Source organism: Phalaenopsis equestris, unplaced genomic scaffold, assembly GCF_001263595.1.
Source record: "Phalaenopsis equestris unplaced genomic scaffold, ASM126359v1 Scaffold000002, whole genome shotgun sequence".
In the NCBI taxonomy this organism is placed as follows: Eukaryota; Viridiplantae; Streptophyta; class Magnoliopsida; order Asparagales; family Orchidaceae; genus Phalaenopsis; species Phalaenopsis equestris.
In genome coordinates, this window is record NW_018164444.1 from 74,177,112 (window position 1) to 74,178,271 (window position 1,160).

At 34.8% G+C, this 1,160-nt stretch overlaps 1 protein-coding gene across 1 annotated transcript in view; it reads left to right on the forward strand.

Moving 5' to 3' along the window:
* The window catches only part of LOC110035754 (ABC transporter G family member 14-like), a 5,074-nt gene that overhangs the window by 772 nt on the left and 3,142 nt on the right, over window positions 1-1,160 (forward strand). The window contains 1 exon segment of the mRNA XM_020740041.1: window positions 1-277. This exon segment is cut by the window's left edge and continues 315 nt beyond it. Coding sequence (XP_020595700.1) covers window positions 1-277 — 277 coding nt within the window.

Sequence of the window (1,160 nt, forward strand, 5' to 3'; positions counted from 1 at the left end):
TTGGATGAGCCGACGTCGGGGCTGGATTCGACGGCGGCGGAGAAGATAATCGGAATGTTGCGGCGGATGGCGGCGGAGGACCGGAGGGCGGTGGTGGTGACGATACACCAGCCGTCGAGTAAGCTTTACTTTATGTTTGATAAGGTGATATTGCTGTCGGAGGGGAGTCCGATTTATCATGGGCGGGCCGTGGATGCGCTTGGGTATTTTGGGTCGTTGGGCTTTGCGGCAATTGGGCCGGTTAACCCGGCCGAGTTGCTGCTGGATCTTGCTAATGGTGCGTATTTTCCCACTTTTAGTTTTTTTTTTCGGGTATCAACATAATATTCAAATTATTTATATCAAATCAAAAATAATATTATTTTAAATTTTGAAAATATTTATATCTCATAAAGTTGCATTATTACCACTTGTTTAGAAGTGAAATCGGTCTTCTCATGCATTGGTTAGGGCCTGTTTGGGGCAGTTTATTTGGTGCGGCGGCGTTTTGAAAACGCATCTGACCTATTTGGGTAAACTTCGTTTTGACAGCTTATGTTTATTCAAAACGCTGAAAACAACGTTTTCACATCGCACATATGGCAGCTTTCTGACAATGATTTCAGTTTTAAAAATTAAAAAAAAATATAATAAGCTCATCAACAGATTATTCAATAAGCTGCAGTTGCTCCAAATAAACCCTTAAGAATTATGAGCTGGATAAGTAAATTTACCTATAAAAAATGATATTGGCTCATGCATTTTTTATTTATTTTGTTGAAAATCAATGTTGACATAAGACTTTAAAGTTGTGCAGATTATTAGAATGTGGGGAGGATTCTTCTTATGGATTTATAAACTAACCAAATGATTATATGTGCATTATAAATTAATTATTATAATATTATAGTTAATTAATTAAAAAAGGGTAAGGGAAGTAATTATTTGCCTCAGTGGTTGTACCACTCAAATCCAAAGGAAAGCTGAACGCAGATTTTAATTTTTGGAGATTTTAGCTTTTTTTCTTTTCAATGATTAAACGGAGGACAAAATGCTTTTTTAGATATCAACGATTTAGAAAGTAAATAATGCAATATGATTTTATGTTAATTGTTATAATGACAAAAAAATTATTGTGAGTTTGGGTTTATATATATATATATATATATAAACTTGTCATA